The 17,992-nt window shown below is 43.6% G+C and overlaps 1 protein-coding gene across 4 annotated transcripts in view; it reads left to right on the top strand.

Annotated features, from left to right (window-relative positions):
- The window catches only part of LOC131231720 (SAC3 family protein B), a 56,104-nt gene that overhangs the window by 22,302 nt on the left and 15,810 nt on the right, over nucleotides 1–17,992 (top strand). For 2 of the 4 annotated variants that reach the window (XM_058228017.1, XM_058228021.1), the window contains exons 3-4: nucleotides 12,450–12,509; nucleotides 14,371–14,616. The exons of 1 other annotated variant lie outside the window; for it this stretch is intronic. In XM_058228017.1, coding sequence (XP_058084000.1) covers nucleotides 12,450–12,509; nucleotides 14,371–14,616 — 306 coding nt within the window. The remainder of the gene's footprint in view (nucleotides 1–12,449; nucleotides 12,510–14,370; nucleotides 14,617–17,992) is intronic. One more of the 4 variants, XM_058228019.1, reaches the window with a different exon arrangement.

Consider the following 17,992-nt stretch of genomic DNA (forward strand, 5'->3'; position numbering starts at 1 on the left):
ATGGATACGTATTGGTTATCGCATGGGATATATCGGTTGTATCGCGTAATGTATCGCTATTGTTGGAAACATGGGGAGACATTGAAAATTGATCGATTTTTTCAATGAAATTTTAGTGATTGTTAAAAAAGACATAAATACACACTTACAAATCAAAACATTACAAAAAACAAGTGCACATAATAGGTTTTCTTTGTATGGGGTCCTAATTTATGCATTATCTAACTGAATTGATGCAAATAAATTAAAAGTCTATTCATATAATTTATAAATGTAAGAAGACATTTGGAAACACAAGCAATACATTCAAAAGCAAAAGAAGAATCACTAGATTAGGTTACATATATGTTTGATTTTGATTGTCTTTCAATTTTCTGCAACTTGGTCCTTCTCCTCCAAATCTCGAAATCGAAGCTCCCAATCCATGATTTTTCATACAAAACATGAAAAATCATGGGTTTGTAACAATTTGACACTGATTTAACATGATTTATAGAAAAATAATTGAAAATTTAAAAAAAAAATGCTCATTGGATCGAACATGGGGGATATATCCCACTACTTGTGCGTTTCGCATCGCATATGTGGGATACAAAATATTTCGTGGGATATATCGGTCGATATCGTCGATATTTAAAACACTGCATGCAAGTGAGAACGTCGATATCCCAATTTAGTGAGTGTACTTAGTGGTGGGAGATTTATTGCAGAACCATTGTCCAACATTATACGCTTGACTTGCTTCTCACAAATGTAGCTGGTAACCATAAGTGGTCAGTTGTGCTCTTTCTTGCCCAAAATTAAGTCTTCATTAGGAAATGTAATAACAGACATGCAGTCGGCCGCCTCTGTCTTTTCAGATATGGCATTCCAACGCGTACCGTCGTCTTTTCTAGCTTCTGTGTTTTCCACTCGGCTAGTAGTGCTTCTCTTACTTTGTCATCTAACAAAGCTTGAATTAACGTTTGTCGGAAGTCCTTGGACAAGTGCAAAGCGCCATATATGCTTAATCGGGCAGGGACCCTTTTTAGGTGATTGATGACATCACAAGTCACTCCTGAGGCTGGCGACATCTCATTGTGTAATATTTTATCTGTCTTATTTCTTTCATTACACAGGGGTTCCTTTACTTGGGAGCTTTCCGAAGCTCCTCATGATGTTGTTGGGCCATGCTTTCTCTAAGGACTCGCTATCTTCTTTCCCAAGCGCAAAGTTACTACAACCATCTCCTTAGCTTTTCACGGGAGAGCCAACTAACTCTTTTACTGGCTTTATAGTAGCCTTATAACAATCCTCATGGAATTGCCTTACCAACACCTTTAACAAATTCTGAAGAGTATTTGGCAACTCTATGTTCCTTGGGAATAGCTCGTGTTTGAGGACGTTCGCTTGGACATATTCTTTCACCATAGCTCCTTCTGATATAGGCAATGAGAGGTAACATGAACGTACATTCCATCATCATCGAATAAAATCTATCATGTCTTTTTCGGGATATTGAATAGTTTGTCTCAATTCGGTTTTCAGAATTCGAGTGTTAAACTTGTAAAATTGCAAAACGAAGGCTTCCTTCATTTCCTCCCATGATTGAAAGACTCTTGCCAGCAAGGCCAAATACTAAGCCATCACTTTACTTGATATTGCCAACGAGTATGTGAAAATCCTTAACAGATAATTCTCTGAGACGCTTCCTCTGAAGTGGGCTGCGTTCTCATAAGCTATTAGGTGTTCAAATGGTGACTGTGTTTCCTCTCCATACAACATAAACTTTGGGAATTCCAGAATTCGTCACATTTTTGCGGACTTCATTGTCTCAAATGGCTGAGATGCTAATGAAGTTAGTAATTGTTGTACTTGCCTTGCATGTGACTCACTGAAGAAATGTACTGCAGGCGGCGCATTACTAGGGGTTGGCCCCACAGTTGCCCCTTCCTTCATAAGGCTGAAGAGCGTGTGAGGCTCGTATCATGCCTCATCGTACAACTTCACACTTTTTGCACATGATTCTGCCACTTGAGTTTCAAATTATTCCAACAGCTTTTATGAGCAGTTAACAATTCTCTCAACGGCACAACTCTTCTCGGCACGAAGAATCAGAGCAGGAATAAATACAAGCCTATTTCCAACTAGTGATTCCTTCCAGTACTCCTGACTTGAACCAAAATCTAGCCAGGCCTGTTAAGGATCCGCCTAACTATTCCACTCAGAATCTCTCACTGGAATCACAACGAATGCTCCGTCTGACGTACTCGGAATCACATGAAACTGTTCTACTAAGTATAAATCACTGGAATCACGATTTCTTTAGGAAGATCTTTCATCGGTCTTTCTTCTTCTGAATCTTCATTTCTTTCCTTATGGGCTACCTGCTAATTTTCATTCGGCTTCGTTCTTCCACTCTCGACCTCTGAATCGAGTACTTTTGGAAGGAGGGTGAAAGGTGCCATGTTAAATATATTCCACACAGACATTGTGTTTGCCATAGCCTTCTTAGCTCGCATGTCGTCCTTCTCTATCACAATTTCACTTCTGTCAACCATCTTCTGGAGTATGTTTTTGATAGTATAGCAGTTTTCAGTTGGATGGTCGAGCATACGATAATAATGATAATAATTCTTTTCCTTTGTTTTTCTCACCTACTTGGGGTGTTTTGGTTGGGGTAACTCAATCGTCCCTGCGGTTTCGCAAATGCATACCTCGTCATGGGGACTACATCTTCTTTTGCAAATGCATACCCCTCATGGTCATCATATCATCTAGGCTGTTTATCTATCGCTCTGCTTGTATAATTGTTTCCGCTTTCTCTTCTGCTATCTCTTTGTTTGTTTCAGGAATCTTCTCTGTTTTTTCGTTTATTAGTGACATTTACTGACATCTTGTTGGAGCCTTGACATGTCGCCTTCGTTTGAAAGGTAGGCATTCTTCTAGCCATGATTTCAAGAGCATGGGCTTTAGTAGTGAGATCACGAAAAGTTCATATATCAGTGCTCGTTAAACCAAATGCTACCCTCGACTCTATAGAACCCAAACACATTTACCTTGTTCCGACTCTCACGGGAGTTGTCGGCATGACGCTCCTAGGGTCTTCCATCGATCGATGAACTTCTCAACCGGTTTGCCTTCTCTTTGTCGGACATGAGCTAATTCGGTCAGGCTAACGTCTCTATCAGATGAAAAAAACTTTGCCATAAAGATGTCTTGCATTTGATTCCATGTACGTATAGATTCAGGAGCCAGGGCTAAATACCATCTAAATGCCTTTCCCGTTAAGGACGACCCGAACAATCGTAAACACTATTGCGGAACGACAGAGAAATTCCCCGTGGTTGTTGTTGATGCAGAAATCTGGTTGTCTTCCTTAAACCGCTCGAGACCTGCAAGACGAGACAAAGATGGAGACCCTGGCTGCTGAGGGGACCCTCCGATGCCAAAGTCAGACAGGCAAGCTAGGTCTAGTAGGACGTAAGGTTTTTAAGCGTAAGTTGCGTTGCGCGTACCTTTCTTTGTAGGAGGGGCACATATATATAGGTCCTTTGGTGGCGGTGTCGGGTATGGCAATGAATTCGCCACCCGATACCGTCTTATACTAGGATTTTGATTATGAGGATGCGCGATTGTTCCTTTGAGATTCTCAGTGAAAATCCAGAGGATGATCTTCTAGTAGATTCCCAGGCGGTGGACGATCAACTAGGTCAGGGCCTAAGGTTGAGATTGACCTCAAACTCAGACAGGCTAAAGTAGAGGTCGAGGTCGGGCAGACCGAGGTTGAGGTCGGACAGACCGAAGTCGAAGTCACGGTCTGTTCGAGTTGAGTCTATAGTTGAGTCTGGTTAAATCCAGGTCAACTTTGAGGTTGAGTGAATCATGATTTAACAAGCCTCTTTAAGTTTGTGCTCTCATCTTGCCTTAGTCTGGTCAGTCCATTTTTACCCATAACAGTAGCCCCCCTTGCTTCCGAGCGTTTTTAAATGCTCGGGAAGCAAGTTATTGTGGACTGACTTATGCCTGGTGTCGAGTAGGTCGGAAGATCGAGGGGTTGGACCATCTCGTTGTCATGACAAATGATGGGAGGGCGGTGAGTGTGGGAACTGAGGCAGATCAGGCAATGATGGTCGAGTATCTCAAAGGCAGCGTGAGTGACGACGTCGTTTGGTTTTTAGATGTGTGGTTGGGTGACAACTGTCCGTGGCTTGGTGCTTGAGCTCGTTCATGAATCGGGGGATCGCCACGTGGTTCGCTGGGGACGCTTTCGTGTGACGCTGCAGCTTTTGCAGCTTCTCGAGCTGGAGCATTGATTGGTAGTCATAAATGCGCCGGGCTGGGCATGAGTATAAAGAGGGGAAGGAATGCCTGGCTCCTCATTTTACTTTGCCGTTTTGCTCTCCACCGGACTAGGTGATTTCTGGTAAGTCGGAATCCCTTTATTTTCCCTTTTTCCGGCTATATTCCCTTCTTCGGCTCATATTTGCCCTTTTTCCGGCTTGTATTGCATTTCTTTTTCTGTTTTGACTTGTTTGGGACGTCGGGCATGTTTGATTAGTGGTCGGTGTCGGGAGCTTTCCACAATGACTCCTACCATACCATTGAGGACTCCCGGATGAACAGGCCTGCTCCTTCCTCTCCGGCGCTAGGAGGCGAAGAGATGGAGTTCCAAGGGATCAGTGAGGAGAGCTCGGCCAAGACCAGAAGGCTCAATAGCCGAGTCCTGGGAGGTCGGTGACTCGGTGTCTTCGGGTCTACCATGATGAGTGCTGACCTGGCCCGGGTAAGGAGGGATTATCAGATCCCCAAGTTGATAGTACTTTGGGTGCCTGAGGTAGGGGAGGTGCCAGGCCAGCCTCGCGAGGGCGAGCTAGCTGTTTACATTGTAGCTTTATAATGTGGTCTTCGGCTACCCTTGCATCCTGTAGTTCAGAGGGTCATCGTCGCTCTGAGGCTCGCCCCAGGTCAATTGATCTCGAATGCCTAGAGGGCACTGGTTGGGACTTGCGTTCTTTGGTTGCAGCTCGGTCACCCCTAGCTCTCTGTGGATGAGTTCCTGTACTTGTATAGGGTGAAAGTTAATCTTGCGAACCTGGGATGGTATTACTTTTCTGCTTGGGCTAATCAAGGCCAGGCTCTCATCACCGACAACCCTTCTTCCAATAAAGGGTGGGAAGATAAGTGGTTCTCCGTGTCGGGGGAGTGGGTAGACCCAGTGATCGGTGTCCCCGTTGAATTTATGACTCCAGGTCGGGAATTATTGAATCGAACTAGGTCGGCCATAATTTGTGCCTATATGCTAATCTCCCTTTTTTGTGCAGCGAGCCTTCCTCGCGTACAGCCTGAGCTCTCCCCATCGCAACTTCAGCGTGTTGCTCGTGCAAGGTTGTTAAAGCTCGGCCAGAGGAGTTGGAAGAAGCTGATCACTAAGTCTCTCTTCTAGCTGGTATCTCCAAGGTTGCTTCCAGGCCGTCAGGTGTGATATACTTCTCGAACTTTTGCTTGGTTCTTTTTGCAGACATGTCTGGGAACCCCCGCTCCCCAAAGAAGATGAAGCTGCTTTCCTCGACCGAGGTGGAGCGGGTCAGGAGAGTAGTGAAAGAGGGTGCTCCTCGTCGGGGCAAGGCGCATGGTGGGGTTGCGGTCAATCCTCCGCCTGGGATCCCGGCCCCTGCTGAGCAGCTCGAGGTTACCACGGGCGAGGCGGCCTCTGCTGCTATTGCTGTCCCCGAGCCGAAGCGTGCTCATGAAGGGGGCCCTTCCGCCAATGGGGTCGAGAGGGTGGCTCTCGCTCATGAAGCTGAGGGGGTAGCTTCTGCTGCTAATGAGGCCGAGGGAGGAGCTCATTCCGCTCATGACATTGGAGCTCCTCTTGCTCATGAGGCCAAAGGCAGTGGGTCGACCTTCGAACTGGGCCCTTTGGCGAAGTTTGCGGAATGGGCATCTCGCCATGTGGATGAGATCGACCCTTCATCCAATGGATGTGTTACAGGAGGTGTCGATCTCCCTTCTGAAGGTAGGTTGCTGAATTGTTCCTCGACTATTTTTCTCTTTTCTCCATAGTTTCTTGATCTCGTCTTTGTTTTCAGGCGACTCCTACTCTCCTGGCTACTCGTTTGACCTTTCGGGATGTCGACTGAGATTACGAGAATTGGAGGCCAACCTCTGGGCGCAGACCTCTTAGTTCAAGGTCGTCGCGAGTGATAGGGATGTGGCCATGGCCCAGTCGGAAGCTCTGCGAGGGGCTTTGCAAGTTCTGGGGCAAGACCGGAGGATCTTGAGGGCTCAGTTGGATGAGGCCCTTCATGAGAGCGCTTTGAGGCAGTCTACGTTGGAGGACATGGGACTGTGCTTCTCCTCCCTAGAGATTGAGAAGCTGAGGTTAGAGGTCGAGAAGCTGAGGGCAGAGGCCGCTCTCTTGGAGGCAGCTTCTAGGTCGGCGGAGGCCTCAGCTTGGCTGGTTGAGGTCGAAGCTTTTATCCCTGGGGTACAGTCAGCAGCGGTAGAAGCCTTTAAGGCCTCCAAGGAGCGAGTTGAGGAGCTCGAAGAGTGCTTCGACATGGGCTACGCTCGGTGCGAAGACCTGGTCAAGTTGAAGTACCCAGGTATCGATCTTGATGGTTTAGCCAAGGAGGTAGCCGAGACTCCTGCTCCTGCTGTTGAGGTCATTGCTCTTGTTGCTGACGACCCGGCTCCTGTCGAGCCCAAGGCCGGAGACCTTTCCTGAAGATCGGCCTTCCTCTTTCCTCTCCATGGGATTTTCTAAGTAGACTTGTCAGGTCAGTTTATCGTTAGTTAGCAGGTAGGCCCAGTCGCGATGATCCCCTTATAGAAGGTCGAGTAGTTGGCTTTTAGGGGGGGCACTTTCTTTAAAAGGGGGGCCCCTCGTTTGTAGGTCGCGTGATTCGAGTAGTGTTGTTAATTAGTGGTTCGACCTCTTCTTTCAAGGTTAGGTGATTGGTTAGGACTGTTCCTCTCTTGCAATAAGAGAAGGCCGTAGTAGGTCGTGTAGAGGAATCGATTAATGGTCCGACCTCTTCTTCAAGGGTCGGATTGGTGGGAGGATAGTTTTCCTTGTTTTTTTAAAAAGGAAATCCTCGGCGGGCTATGTAGATCAAACCATTGTAGATAATGAGTAGAATGCAAATTTTTTCAACTTTGGAAAATTTATTGAAAAATCTGAATTGTAGACATGTAGAATGACCCCGTAGGTTGACTATTTGTCGAGCTTGGAGGTGGTTCTTGATGATCTTATTGACCGCCTCGACTTGACCGTTAGCTTTGGTGGTGCCGAGGTGATGAGTAGACGTTTCATATTCTGAGGTTCTCGCACATTCCTTGGAATCGGTCGTTGTCGAACTGCTTCCTGTTGTTCGTGACGATTGTGTGTGGGATTCCATACTGACATATGATGCTTCTCCAGACGAAGTCGGTAATTTTTGCTCGGTAATCTTGACTAGGGGCTCGGCCTCGGCCCACTTGGTGAATTAGTTAACCGCAACGACTGCAAATTTTGTCTGGCCTTTACCGGTCGGCAAGGTTCCGATAATGTCTATCCCCCATTGGGCAAATGGTCATGGTCCGGTCATAAGGGTCAGCTGCTTAGGTGGCTGATGGGGTACTGCTACGAACCTTTGGCATTTGTCGCATCTCTGGGTGTACTGCTTGGCGTCCTTTCGGATGGTTAGCTAGAAGTACCCTTGTTGGATGGCTTTGTGGGCAAGGGCGTGACTACTGAAATGGTTGCCGTAGATTCCTTAATGTATTTCTCTCAGGACGTACTCGACTTCTTCTGGTCCGAGGCATCTAAGGTCGGGCATAGAGAATCCCTTTTATACAAGTATCCTCGACCATGGTATACCGAGCCGACCCGGATTGGAGCTTGCATGCTTTGAGTCGGTCTTCGGGCAACTTTCCTTCCTGAAGGTAGCTGACTATTGGGTCCATCCAGCTCGGTGTTGAGTTTATGGGGAGGACTGTTCCTAGGTCAAATTTGCTAATGCTCGGCTCGACTAGGAACTCGATCGGGATAGCCTTTAGGATGTCGTCTGCGGCCGCTATAGCCAGTTTTGCCGGGTTATCCCCTTTGGAATTTTTCGACCTAGGGATTAGGTTGATGTTGCACTTGGGGAACTTGCTGATGAATTCTTGGGCCTTTTGTAGATAAGTGATCATTCTTTGCTCCTTTGCCTGGTATTCGTTGGCTATTTGGTTGACGACAAGCTGTGAATCACTGCGGACTATCAAGTTCTGAGCTCCCATTGCTGCCGCTAACCTAAGTTCGGCGAGCAGTGCTTCGTATTCCGCTCCATTGTTCAACGTTTGGAATTCAAATCTCAAGGCATATTGTGTGCAAGTCTGATCGCGAGCCTCTAGGACCACTCCATCCCCGCTTCCTTTAAAATTGGATGAACTGTCGACATATAATATCTAGGTTGGCAGGTCTTGCTCTTCCACCAGTTTTGTAGGTTGATCGATTTCTATGTTCGTACTGACTCCCGGACTCTGGGCACAGGTGAACTCGACAATGAAGTCATCTGCTGCTTAGCCTTTGATGGTGGTTCGTGGCTCGTACTTAATGTCAAACTCGCTGAGTTCGGTCGCCCATTTTGTAAGTCTTCCTGACGGTTCAGGTTTTGAAGTACCTGGCGAAGAGGTTGGTTTGTCGGGACTATGACGATATGGGCTTGGAAGTAGGGTCGAAGTTGGCGGGACTATATGACCAAAGACAAGGCGAGCTTCTCGTGGTTTGGATACCTGGTCTCGGTGGGAATCAGGGCTTTGCTGACATAGTACACCGATAGCTGTTTCCCTTCTTGCTTTCGGACAAGGGCCGAGCTGATCGCTGCTATTGAGACTACCAAGTATAAGAGCAGCGACTCTCCTTGCTCGGGCTTTGACAATAGCGGGGGTGAACTCAAGTACTGTTTTAGCTCTTGGAAGGCGAGCTCGCAATCCTTGGTCCACTCCATCTGCTTTCCTTTTAACTGTTTGAAGAAGGGCAGGCACTTGTTGGTGGCTCGGGAGACGAACTGTTTTAGGGCGGTCACTCTTCCCGCGAGGCACTAGATTTCCTTTGTTGTCTTGGGCGAGCTCATGTCCAGTAGAGCTCGGATCTTGTCGGGATTCGCCTCGATCCCCATTTGGCTGACGCCGAAGGCGCATTTGCTCGGGTTTAGCTTCGTTTGGTATTTTCGCTGTATTGTGAACATCTCCTCAAGGTCAGCGATGTGGTCTGGAGCTTTGACGCTCTTGACGAGCATGTCGTCGACGTAGATCTCCATGTATCGTCCGATTTGCTGAGCGAACATTCTTTTGATGAGTCGCTGGTATATCGCTTCAACGTTCTTCAGCCCGAAGGGCATGACCTTGTAATAATAGAGTCCTTTGTTTATGACAAAGGTTGTTTTCTGCTTGTCGTATGGATGCATCTCGATCTGATTATATCTTGAGCAAGCGTCCATGAAGTTTAGGAGCTCGTGCCCAACAGTGCAGTCGACCAACTGGTCGATCTGCAGGAGGGGAAAGCTGTCATTAGGGCAGGTTTTGTTCAGGTTGGTGTAATCTACATTGACCCGCTACTTGCCATTAGACTTCTTTACCAAAAAGACGTTGGCGATCCAGTCCAGATAGTAGATTTCTTCAATGAATCCTGCTTCAAGGAGTTTGCTGACCTCTTCATAGATGATGGCGTACCGTTCTGCCTCGAACGCTTGCCGTTTCTGTTTTACTGGTCGGTGGTCGGGGTCGACATTTAGTTTGTGAACTGTTACTTTTGGACTGATGCCGGGCATGTCCCGATGGGACCAGGCGAATACGTCGGTGTATCGTCGGAGGAGATCCACGATCTCGTTCCACAAAGCTGGAACCAATGATGAGCCAACTTGTACTGTTCGGGTTGGGTCGGATTTGTCGAGAAGGATGGTCACAAGGTCCTCCATCGGACACCCCCTTTCGATCGAGTCCTCTCGAGGATCAAGAGAGGTGATGGTCATCGCATGATGCAGTGTCCTCAATGCTGTGGAATAGCCTTGGCGAGCTTCTTGCTGGTCTTTCCCTAGTGCTTTTTTCTCTAGGAGACAGATATTGAACTGTGCCTTGCTCGCTCATTTTAATTTTTATTTTTTTGAGAGATAATGACAATTTTATTAAAAGGCTACAAAAGCGGATAAAGAATACAATACCCTGCTCGGTTAAGAGTGTCTAGATTCATACCATAGTGCTGACAAACAAGGCGTTCTTTGTAAATTAGATTGGGAGAAAGCCTATGATCACGTTAACTGGAATTTTTAGGATTATATGCTTGACCATCTGGGGTTTGGTAAGAAATGGAGAGGTTGGGTCCAATGTTTTAAATATCAATGATTTCGGCTGATATATCCCATGATATATCTTGTATCCCACCTGTGTGATATGAAACGCACAAGTAGTGCTGATTTATCCCACATGTTCGATTTGGTGAGCATTTTCAATTTCTAATCATTTTTTTTTTTTGCTCAAATTATGTTAAATCAGTGTCAAATGGTTACAAATCCATTGGTTCTTCATGTTTTGCATGAAAAATCATGGAGTTGGAGCTTTGATTTCGATATCCATTGGTTCTTCATGTTCTCCGTGTTTTTTTTTTTCCCCGAAAATTTCCTTCTACCAGCTGTCAATTGAGACTAATTTCGAAGTATTTAGGAGTATTTGATTAAATGATCATCACATACAGTCTAATTTTGAAATTTGAGTGTAGGTGGTTCCATTTGGGGAAAATTGAGGAAATTTTGAAATTTCCCCAATTTCTCGCAAATTGCTTGCAATGTTGCACTCCAAACATGAAATCAAGCATGAATGAGGGCTGATCTACTGATTTGTTAAGTTCTCGCCAAATTTTGGAAAATAAAATCATTTTATAAATAATTTTTTTTTTTTTCGAAAATTCCCTTTAACCAACTGTCAATTGAGACTAATTTCGTAGTATTTAGGAGTGTTTGATGAAATGATCATCACATACACCCTAAATGTTATGCATTCAATTTGAATATAGTTGTATTAGTTCAGTCAGACATCGCTAAGGAAACCTATTATGTGCAATTCTTTTTTGAGATGTTATGATTTAAAAGTGTGTATTAAGGTCTTTTTTAACAATCCTTGAAGTTTCATTGAAAAATTCAACCATTTCCCTATTGTTTCCCCATGTTTCCCAAAAAGTGCGATAAATTACCCGATACAAAACGATATATCCCGTGTGATAACCAATACGTATCTGTATCCCAAGGGTGCGATACGTAATGCGATACTGATATTTCGAACATTGGTTGGATCCACAACTATGTTTCCTCTGCTAGGTTTTCTGTGATCTTCAATGGGTCCCGTTTTGGCCTTTTCAAGTCCACTTGGGGTCTTAGGCAGGGGGACCTTTTGTCCCCTTTTTTGTTTACCATAGTGTCTAAAGCTTTGAGTAGGATGCTGTCTAGGGGTCAGGAAGTGGGCCTTTATCGTGGATTTGTATTAATCATTTGCAATTTGCTGATGATACCCTTCTCTTCTATGAGCCTTCATACTCGTTGGTAGACTGCCTGACCATGACTGTTTGTTGGTTTGAAGTGGTTTCTGGCTTGAAAATTAATCGCGTCAAGAGCGAATTCTTTGGAATCCATATGTCTAAGGAGTAGGTGGCTGTTTTAGCCTTTGTTTTTGGCTGTCATGTGGGTTCCCTCCCTTCCACATACGTGTGTCATCCGCTATATATTGGTAAGCCTGCCCCACACCTTTGGGATAAGGTTTTGGAAAGGATAGAGAGAAAATTGTCCCTATGGAATAGTAGCCTCCTTTCTTTGGGTGGCAGAATTACTTGGATAAAAGCTTCTCTTTCTAACCTTCCTCTTTATTTCAAGTCATTATTTTGTTGTCCTCAAACAATTTTGCTTAAGATCGACAGGCTCTGGAGAAATTTTCTTTGGTAGGGTGGATCTTAGACTAGGAATTTTCCTCTTTTGAAAAGGAATGAGGCGTGTAAGCTGGTCTTCAAGGGAGGGGCAGGTATTAAACATCTTGATTAGGTTAATTCTGCCTTATTAGGTAAGTGGGCTTGGCGTTTTGGTTACAAGGAGATCAGTTTGTGGAAATCCGTTATCATGGCCAAACATGGTGTGGAGCTGGGAGGATGGCGGACTAAAAAATCCTCCCTATGTAGGGCCTCCACTCTTTGGAAGGAGATTGACAAGGTGGCTGCCAAGGTTTTTCGTAATCTTACCTTTTCTGTGGGGAATGGAGAAAGGATTAGATTTTGGTTGGACCCTTGGTGCAGAGCCTGGCCCCTTGGATCCTCCTTCCTAGCCTTAACCAGGCTTTGTCCAGCTCTGGACATCTTGGTGGTTGATTGTTTCTCGATCAGTGTATCTAGTGGGGTCTAGTCTCCCCTGTTTCATAGAAATTTGGAGGAAATAGAGGAGTTAATTGCTGTCCTTTCTTGTGTGCAGGGTTTTGTGGTGGACCCTGGGGCAGAGGATTCAATCGTCTGGAGTTGCGACAAGTCTGGGGTATTTGCATGAAATCCTTCTATGGCATCCTCTCCTCCCTTGAGGTTCAAGATTCTCCTAGTTGTACGGGTCATAGGGCAACCTTCCTTCGCTTGGTTGGCCAGCAGGAATCGCATCCTCAGTATGGACAAACTCCAGAAGAGAGGTCTCGTTATTCCTAATGTCCATCTCTCATGCCTGGCCGATGTGGAATCGGTGAATCACTTGCTGCTTCATTGCTCCTCTGTGAACGTGTGGAGTGGAATCTTGCAGCAGGTTCATGTTGCTTGGGTGGTGCCTTACTCTATAGATGGGCATCTTTGATCTTGGGACATTGGGGGTGGCAGAAAACTTGGAAAAAAGAGATGCAAGCTTGCTCGCTTGTCTCCAGGTCATTTGGTTAGAAAGGAATAGCTGTTGTTTTGATAACAAGAAATGTTCTATCAATGGGGTTGTTTGTAAAGTTTTTCAGTTTATCAAGGAGTGGGCTCCTTGATTTCCTGTGGGTTAGATCTTGAGCTTTGGGGGCTCTTTTGTTTCTCCTTTATTTTAGTTTTTGTAGTTAGCTTTGTCTCTCTTCTTTTGCTTTGCCTTCTCACATTTCAAAAATAAAAAATAAAAATTGACTCTGTTCATTAGGTGTAGCCCATCATGTTGACCACACATCCTAAATATAAGCCTAATTTAAAACTTAGAATGGATAAATAAAAGTAAAATCACGTCTAGAACCTATAAATTCACATGTTGTTTCTCATCTAAGCTCCATATCAGGCTAATGTCTGTGTTCCTAGTCCTGGGCAGTTTCACTTGATTAATGGGTTAGATGGGAATGGGATATACACTTTGCAGTGGGATACATACATCTGGAAATTTTCCATTGTGGACGTTCCCATCTGCATTGTTCGACATGGTGTGGCCCATCTAACTTATGGATCTAACTGAATTTTTCCCCATATGGTGTGGCTCATCTGATGAATGAAGTGGATGTCATACACACAACACGGTGGGTCTCGCAGAGCTCATGTGCTGCAGCCATTGGCTACAACACCTGTTATAGAGGATTTTGTTTCGTTGCAACCTTCAGAGTTACCCAAAAAAATTGCTTGGGGGTATGCTACATAGGAGTGGAACAATGTGTAGCCATCCTACTTTGGTACAAGTGGCATGCTTGTTTACATTTGTCCCAATGTGCTTGGGAGCCTTCTAACTTGTGTAGTTCTTTGACAAAAGATCATTTCTCTAACATAAAAGTACATCAAGTTGGATTGTTGTTCAAGGCAAAAGGAAAAAATAATCCTCTGGCATGTTTCCTTACTTTCTGTGTGGTTCTTATGGAAAGAGCGGAGTGGCAGAACTTTTAATAGTCGATATGATACAACAGTGATACAACAGGAATTGTGTTCCAGAAGGTTAAAGGGGTCTCTGGGTTTACACCAAATAACTATGATTTTTGGTGGGAGAGGATGATTTCTTATCGTCCTTTTTCCCTCACTTTCTTTCTCTTTTTGTTTCCCCTCTTCTTTGATGCTACTAAACTTTGGAGCTACTATTCAAAAGAAAAGTAAGTTCTGTTGTTGGCATCGTGCGAATGTAAAGTTAATTGCTGGTGCTTTCAGTCCAGAAAATTGATTTTGTGAAGGTGTATTCTCTGGTTCCTTGTTGGCATGGTATTCATGGAAGTCTATAAGTCATCATTTCGCAAATAATCTAGCAGCTCCCTAAAATTACCAAATTTTATCTTTCTCCATCCTTTTGTCTTCAATGCATCTAGAGTTTACATCGATCTAAAATTACCAAATTTCATTTTTCTCCATTTCTTTTTGTGTTCAATGAATGTAGAGTTTACATCGACAAAAATCACAATAATAATTACCTTGTCCAGGCCTGCTGTCTCACCTCCTAGATGGGGCAACCAGCCAAAATCGCCTATCAATGTTGCTAATTCATCGGTCTATAGAAGGTCCTTGACGACGGTTGCACCACATGTTGATGTGCATGATGCTGAACCCAACTTTTTGACCAAACCTGCCAGCTTTCAAGCCTCCAAAAGGAGCAGATCGCCTTCCTTTCCATCTACTGGTGAAGGTACCTCGGGAAACTTTCATTCTGCTCAAGATGATACTGGAAGGTAAATTTACTAGTTCCTTTTCCTATTTAACTTGCTCTATGGGAAAATTGTTCTTTTTGTGGTAACTATTGTATTTTGCTTTCCACACTATTCATTTATATTTGGAGCTAATAATGCTTATGGGAGAGTTTTGTGCTCTCATTGCCCATCCTGAGCCTGGATGGAGGGTTGGGTCTGATTGGCAGCTGGTGCAAAACTTATGCCACAATGTTTATCACGAACAAAAAAATGGCGGAATAGGATTTGTGAAGCTGACCCCAATTACTTGGGATAAGGCTTAGATGATTATGATGTTGATGATTTGTATTTTGAACTCAAAATTAAAGTGAATTCAAGCGGAGGAATGGTTTGACCCCAATAGTTTCATTGTTGGTGATCCATAAGGGTTGTTCGGATGTCTAGACCATTGTTCGAAATATCAGTATCGCGTTACGTATCACATCCCTGGGATACAGATACATATCGGTTGTCGCACAGGATATATCATTTGTATAAGGTAATTTATCGCACTTTTGGGAAAACAGGGGGAAATGGCCGAACTTTTCAATGAAAATTCAGGGATTGTTAAAAAAAGGCCTTAATACACACTTTTAAATCATAACCTCTCAAAAAAGAAGTCCACAAGTTTCCTTTGTATAGGGTCCTAAGCTATGTGTTGTCTTACTGAACTAGTGCAACTATATTCAAATTGAATGCATAACATTTAGAGTGTATGTGATGATCATTTCATCAAACACTCCTAAATACATCGAAATTAGTCTTAATTGATAGCTGGTTGAAGGGAAATTTCAATTTTTTTTTTTAAATAATTTTTATTTAAAAAATTATTTTTATTTTTCAAAAACTGACAAGGACTTAACAAATGATCAACCCTCATGCATGCTTGATTTTATGTTTGAAGTGCAACATTGCAAGCAATTTGGGAGAACTTGGGGAAATTTTGAATTTTCTTCAAAATTTCCCAAATCGGACCACCTACACTCAAATTTTGAAATTAGAGTGTATGTGATGATCATTTCATCAAATACTCCTAAATACCTCGAAATTAATCTCAATTGATAGCTGGTTGAAGGATAATTAAAAAAGAAAGAAAGAAAGGAGAACACGAAGAGCCAATGGATATAGAAATCAAAGCTCCAACTCCATGATTTTTCATGCAAAACATGAAGAACCAATGGATTTATAACCATTTGACATTAGTTTAACATAATTAAAAAAAAGGGATTGGAAATAGAAAATGCAAACTGGATCGAAGATGTGGGATATATCGGCACTAGCTATGCGTTTCGTATCGCACAGGTGGGATACAAGATATATCGTGGGATATATTGGCTGATATCGTTGATATTTAAAACATTGGTTTGGACAACTCACTTAAACAAGGATGTCCATGTTGAGGATTCGAATCATGGACTTGTGTGTCCATGTATTGTGTTTAGGCATGTTGACAACACTGTCCATGGATGTTGTTGTTTTGCATTTGGCTGATGCGACCTGGACAATCTTTCCTGAGAAGTGTCCTGCAGGAGCATATATTGAAGAGTTAAGAGTTGTGACACATCAATACTGTGTACGTGCATGAGACCTGAACTTATAAGGAGGTTTTAAAATGCAATCATGCTTTCTCCTGGAATCCGGTCCATGTAGTTTTTTTTTTTGACATGGCAGAGTATGGTTGCAGGTAGGATGTGGAGTAGAGAACCTTTTCTTTCTTCTTTTCAAACAACCTTGTCTTGGACAACTGCATTCAGCCTCCCCTCTTGGATGGCATAATATTCAAATTTTCGACAACCTTGTCCAAATGGACATACTTGTCAGAACTCTTAAATGAAGGCTGCATACAAACACATTTCAGGCTCCTTAGACAAGGGTATCCTTGTCTTAAGTGAGTTTGTCCATGCATCCAAATGGCCCCTTAATTCCCCTCACTGCCACTGGTGGATCAAGAGCGAATGGTGATGAAAAACAGGCCTCACTTGATTCCACCACCTGCTAAAAGCATAATGACTAGGAAATTATGAGAGAGATGGGCCAGAAACATAGACGTACGCATGCATAACTTCCTGATTATCAAAATAGGTTATTGTACTACAAATCGCGAGCACCATGGAAGATCAAATGTTTGGAAATGGCGGGGCTTTTGCCAGGCTACCGGGGAACATAGAGAGCACATTTCAAAGGCAGATCAAGAAGAGGTAGAGAAGCATCCGCGACTGCGGAGAGAGGCTGGTCCAACGGAAGAGGTAGCAAGACAACGAGGAGTAAGGAGGAGCAGGTATGGAAGGTCGAGGGGGGAGAGAGGTGGACCATCTATGAAGGGGGCAAAAGTTGGGCGAGAGGGAGTAAATGGTGGGGGAAAGAAATGGTAGATATTTTCAGGATGAGGCTTCCAAAGAAGGGGGAATTATCCTCAAAGTGAGGAGTTTTGTTGTTGAATGGGCTTCTTGTATAATTTCATATAATTTCGTTACAAGACTGCAATTTTTCTTTTTTCCTGAGGTTGTAATTCTTTGCACTTTTTGGCGCCCTCTCAATAAAGTGATCAGTCAATCCTCAAAAAAAAAAGAAAAGAAAAAGTCGCCACAGATTGGGTGTGGGAGTCGGGAAGCGTTTGTTTTAAATTTTAGCGAGTATAAACAACTAGGAAACAGTAGCAGGAGCACGAGTCCAAAATGCAATTTGAAGTGGGAGCAACACCTACTTAGAATGATTGCGTTTCCAAGGAACTGATCACCAATAGGCAAGGTGCCACAACTTGTCATGATGTTGGAATCAGTGGACAACTGAAAGTCTGACTCAACATACGTGTGTGGCCTCACCTAGTTGGCAGATTAACTTAATTTTCTAGAACAGTGATCTTCATAGTTGGGCCTATCTTTTTCATGGTATCGTTTCATTACACAAGAGGAATGCTGGTGGAAAGATAGAACACTACCACAAGTTGTGGTGCCATTGCCTGCAGTTGATCAGCTCTCATGTCTTTATAGTTTTTCCAAAGCAAAAGAAATCCTAATTTAATCATAACAAGTCATTAAAAATAATTCTAACCATTCATTAATCGTAATCCTTACCATATATTTGCTAAACTATTAAAAATGAATAGAAACCTGTAAATCCCATCATTGCCATGACGAACTTGTGTAAATTGTCCATAACTCATTTTATTGCTATAAGATTCATACTCTACATGTGTATCCATGGAGGGCCAAAGTGAGTCACACATGATCACATGTGTGGACCCCACAACATGCGGAGAAACTAGAGTTTGGGTATTTGATTGGATTTTAAATTCGTTGGGATAAGGTTTTGATGATGAGTTATTTTCTAGGGTTTTATGTTGTCTAGAACTCATTTTATTGCTATAAGACTCATACTC

Source organism: Magnolia sinica, chromosome 17 (genome assembly GCF_029962835.1).
Source record: "Magnolia sinica isolate HGM2019 chromosome 17, MsV1, whole genome shotgun sequence".
NCBI lineage: Eukaryota > Viridiplantae > Streptophyta > Magnoliopsida > Magnoliales > Magnoliaceae > Magnolia > Magnolia sinica.